The sequence below is a fragment of the Sardina pilchardus genome, chromosome 23 (assembly GCF_963854185.1).
Source record: "Sardina pilchardus chromosome 23, fSarPil1.1, whole genome shotgun sequence".
Classification (NCBI taxonomy): Eukaryota; Metazoa; Chordata; class Actinopteri; order Clupeiformes; family Clupeidae; genus Sardina; species Sardina pilchardus.
In genome coordinates, this window is record NC_085016.1 from 21,643,225 (window position 1) to 21,648,248 (window position 5,024).

The 5,024-nt window shown below is 46.3% G+C and overlaps 1 protein-coding gene across 1 annotated transcript; it reads left to right on the plus strand.

Moving 5' to 3' along the window:
- The first annotated feature begins 2,383 nt into the window (after positions 1-2,383).
- LOC134071783 (putative nuclease HARBI1) lies at positions 2,384-3,466 on the plus strand. The gene is made up of 2 exons (XM_062528625.1): positions 2,384-2,983; positions 3,044-3,466. The coding sequence occupies exons 1-2, from the start codon at positions 2,384-2,386 to the stop codon at positions 3,464-3,466; spliced, it is 1,023 nt and encodes a 340-aa protein (XP_062384609.1).
- The last annotated feature ends 1,558 nt before the right edge of the window (positions 3,467-5,024 follow it).

Genomic DNA, 5,024 nt, shown 5'->3' on the forward strand with positions numbered 1-5,024 from the left:
CACTTCAGGACACCTCACCTGCCTCAAGCTCCCTCAGGCTGCTGTGTCCTTCTGACTCCCCTGGGTCCTCTCAGTCAGGAAGCTCCTCTACAGGGCAAATCCTACAGGGACAGAAAAGAAAAATTAAAACCAAGAACTGTACCTGTAGTGAGGAGCTCCTTCAATCTGAGAGGACCAAAATATCAGAGCTGCAGGGGATCAGGGAAGAGCTGGCAGCCTTGAGGGAGCAGAAAGACAGACACCACGAGGTGATGGAGTATAGACGCGCCAAGCTGCAAATTTTGATGGAGCAAGCAGGTCGCCCATCTGTCACAATGTACATGCCTGCGCAGGGTGAGCATATACTCTAGGATCATGTTCATTATCAAGTTTAATTCTTAGTGCACATGAGTATTTATGAATAATTGTGCCTTCCTCTCTTTTCAGATCCATAGATGTCCAGCACATGTATTTTCTTTTTTGTCTTTGCCTTTTCTTCCTCCTTTGTTACTTAATAAAAAATGCATTACTAATACAGATGCCTGATGTTTCATTAGGAACGCTAAATACACTGTATACAGGCCATATTGCTGTGTTTGTTTTAGTCACAGGTGAAGTATCATGCATGACTCATGGATTGTGCTAAAGAAAGTGGCCATGGCCAGGACGTCCACTAACATCATGTCCAATGACATCCATAACACATGTCCAGTGTTGGCCATATATGACAGCACTCTTGTATTTCCTGAGATGCAGGGATTACAAATGATGTCATACCACAGATCACATATATCATTTAGGAACATTTCACTGTGGAAACCTGTACATAACACATTGTCGCCTATATTTTCTATCTTTGTAATACCAATCTTGATATTAGTCCTCATAGTGAAGCAACTAAGCATTTCACAACAAAAACTGCACCTACTTAAATGTGATACATGAAACCTACAGCCAAATTAAATATAATCCATATATAACAATGAATAAACTAAAGTCTGACATGAACCAAGAACATGGTCCAAGATAAAAAGTCATGTTCTGCCTTGAATGCAGTTAAGTTTGTATATGACGGACAAGCTACAGGGCATGACATGATCACCAAATCCAATTAGTCGATTGACACCAACAACTGGCTTATTTTTTACACTTTTTTTTACTACCTGGGTGATATATTTAGCCCCCTAATTAATCAGGTATGTGATGTCATGTTAAAGGGTCACTGCACCCTAAAATTTTGAGCTGTTGATTGATTGAAAATATTCATAAGTGGTGAACTGTACTATTACCAGGGTTAATATTGACAAAAATCGTGTTTCTCGACAAAAGTAACATTTCGTCTGATTTTGTATTGGAGATATTGCTCTCTCGCGCATACTACCGTTTGAAAACATGCCATGGCATGTTGGTCCAAAATACTATTGGAATGCTGACGTTGTCCTGCACTTCTAGTCCGACACTACGTCACCGGGTCGTTACAAATTAAGACTGAAACGCCCCAACACCTGCTGCCCTGATTAGCCTACCTGTGATAAGCCATGTCTGCAGCACTCATTCCCAGATTGACACGAAATCACCATGGTTGATTGGTTGCAGCAGTGCTGCACTCTCTCTCCAAATTTCAGAACGTCTCGCCCATAGACCTCTGAAGTTCGCCTACAAAAAAGCCACCATCTTTGCCCAAATAAGGAGATCCGGTATCTTGAGATTTTTTCTATGGGAAAATAACATGGGGATTTTCAATTATCGCACCGGTTAAACTCTCGCGGGGATGATGACATTGGAAATGCAGACGTTTTTCACTACACAGTTTTGTCCACTGCCGTCTAGTGGATACTGTGATCTTCGGCAGGTGAAGACGGCACACTTTGATCTTTGCTACCCCAAAGCTAACCCCGCATTCACACTGTCTCCGTCCGTCAACGGATCTCATTCACTTTGCATGGGGCAGACTCGAAATGCATTGTGGGTCCGTCCGTCGCTTCAGCTCCGTTGCCTCCGTCAAGAAAGTTGAGAAATGTTCAACTTTTCAGGCAGCGACGGATCCGTCATCCAATCAGATCACGTGTATGCAAATACACATACGGCAGGTTCAACCTCCGTGATCCGTTGACGGACGGAGACAGTGTGTACGCGGGGTGACTTACAATGCAACTTGCCATAGGCAGTTAGCTTCAATTAACTCCCGGATCTCCTTATATGGGCAAAGATGGCAGCTTTGGATCCTTTTTGTAGGCGAACTTCAGAGGTCTATTTTGAAAGCCGTTTTCAGAAATGTGAAGTGGGTGGAGTTATGGGGTGAAGTGACTCTTTAATGACCTTGTCACTCCAAACAGGTGATTATTATTGTAATATGTTCTTCAATATAAGAAGGGGCCCCTTGGTGCATCTTGAATGCTCAAACATGGCTGCGTTACAGCGCATTCTAGAGCTGAACCATAGAAGGCGTCGAAGAAGTCGTGTATATGACACTAATGCACACCTTAGAAGGCATTTCTTTCTATTGGACATCTATTCGGATGCTGCAATTATTGGAAAATACAGGCTGCTGGGAGCGACCATCAGGCAACTGATTGACAACCTCGGGCCCCAGCTCCAGCGACCAACAGGGCGCACCTTTGCACTAAGTCCAACAGTGCAGGTGTTGACTGCCCTGCGGTTTTATGCCACAGGGAGCTTTATGGAGGTTGTCGGAGACAGTCTGGGCCTCAGCAAGGCCTCGGTGAGCCGTGCTGTAGCAGCAGTTACACCTTTGCTGCTACAGCATGTGCAATCCATCAGCTTCCCCACCACAGCTGATGAGATCCTGCAGGCCAACCAGGCTTTTCATGCAGTAGCCGAACTGCCGAGGGTGATTGGAGCAATTGACGGGACCCTCATCCAGATTGCGAGTCCGTCGCAGGATGAGCCCATGTTCATCTGTCGGAAGGGGTACCCGGCCAACGTGGCCGGGTACCACCACGTCACCACGTCACCACGTCACCACCACGTCACCAACGTGGTGGCAAAATGGCCTGGGAGTACACATGACTCCTTCGTCTGAGCCAACTCTGGGCTCCATGAGCTGGCCGAAGATGGGGGGTTTGCTGATAGCTGGCTCCTGGGCGACAGTGGGTACCCTCTTCACCCGTACCTGCTCACTCCGGTGCTTCAGCCAGCTACACCTGCGGAGCACAGGCACAACGAAGCTCATGCCAGCACCCGCAACATCGTGGAGAGGGCCATTGGCATCTGGAAGCAGCGTTTCCGGTGCATCAGCCACTCCAGTGGTGGCCTCCAGCTGGCGCCGGACAAATGCTGCTCTGTAATTGTGGCAACTGCTCTTCTACACAACTTGGCAGTGCTAGCAAATGCCCCGCTTCCTGAGGAGGGGTTGCTCCTGGAGGATGTGGCAGGTCCTCCTGAAGTGCCACCTGAGCCTGGCAGACCCCATGCTGCTGGGACAGAAACCAGGAGACGCCTTATTAATAATTTATTTGCTGATTGACTTTTATTTATTATTTTATTTATTTATTTATTTATTTTTTACTTTGCCTGAACCTTTGGTCTGAACACACAGTTATGGGAAGAACAACACAAAGATCCAGAGATACAGAAAGTAATCCAAGATTTAGCTGAGGGATGCAAAGCCTCAAAAGAGAAGTATGCTCTGATCGAAGATTCGATCTACCGGAAAATTCATCTGTCAGATAACAAGTATCATTATCGACTTTGGATGCCAAAGAAACTCATACTTTCCCTTTTGCAGCTTTACCACGACTCCCCCTTGTGTGGCCATCAGGGTATGTTCAAAACCTAAGCAGCTCCATGATGTGGTCTTTTGGACTAAAATGTGGTATGGCGTGAGAAGTTATGTCCGAGCCTGCGTGGTATGTCAGACTTGCAAAGGCGAAAACAAGAAACCTAGTGGCAAGCTTCAACAGACCGATGTCAGCTATCGAAATTAAATGTTGGGAGTTGATATATCATGGGTCCTCTACCATGTAGCCCTGAGAGAAATGAATACTTGGTTTGTCGATTACTATACATGCTGGGTAGAGCTATTCCCCATGCGTACAGCATCTTCGCCGGTCATTGCTCGCTTGTTCCACAAGTAAATTCTCAGTCACTGAGGAGTTCCAGATTTCATCCTGTCGGATAGAGGATCTCAATTTGTGTCCAACTTTTTAGAGAACTTTGTCAGACCTGGACTGTGAACACCAAATTGACCACAACTTACCATCCACAAACGAACCTAACAGAAAGTCAATCGTAACATGAAGTGCATGATTTCAGCCTATGTTGTGGTTAATCACAGGAAATGGGATCAATACTTACCAGAATTCGGATTCGCCCTCAATTCTGCCATCCATGAAACCACAGTTCAGAATGAGAGCGTCAGAGTCAAGAGCAACAGAGTCTTGAAGTTTTGTTACGAGCCTGAAGGAGCGAGTTTTTGTTAAAAACAGTCGTCGGTTCTACGAGTCTGAAACTTTTTCTTTCGTCTCAGTAAACCGGCAAGTTTCAAAAGTTTACGTTAGCGTGCTAGTTTGTAGTCTATTTCGCGGTCTGGGCGACGCAAGTCAGTTTCGCACAGGCCCAAGCAGAACCCGGCACGTCGGCAGCTGACGCAACATTGAAACTTAAGCTAACTCACACTGGTTGAAGAGGAATTGCAACTCACCAAGAACATCCACACTGGTGGAAGAGGAATCGCAACTCGCCAAGAACATCCACACTGTTTTTCTACGTCTGAACGAGAACTCGTGGACCTCGACAAAACTTCTTGAGTGACGGGCCGTGAGTTGAAAACAAAACAATTGTTACAAAGATTGTAGTCTTTTGAGTAAAGCTTGAATGAGGGGCATTAGTTAAAAGACTACAATCTTTGAACGTTTCCCAGGTCTCCGGTGTCGGCACCACGCATAGTGTGTCTCTCCCAACTCGTCTTCCCTCGTCTCGGGTCCGGCTCCACGCTTAGCGTGTTCATGCATCCACTTCGCCTTTCCTCGTCTCGGGGTCGGCTCCGGCACTCAGCAACTTCTCCTCTCTCCAACGTCCCGCTC

Coding starts and splice junctions, on each gene's coding strand:
- LOC134071783 (XM_062528625.1), top strand. CDS start 2,384: ATGGCTGCGTTACAGCGCATTCTAGAGCTGAACCATAGAAGGCGTCGA. Junction 2,984..3,043: donor ACCACGTCACCAACGTGGTG/GCAAAATGGCCT, acceptor GGGCTCCATGAG/CTGGCCGAAGATGGGGGGTT.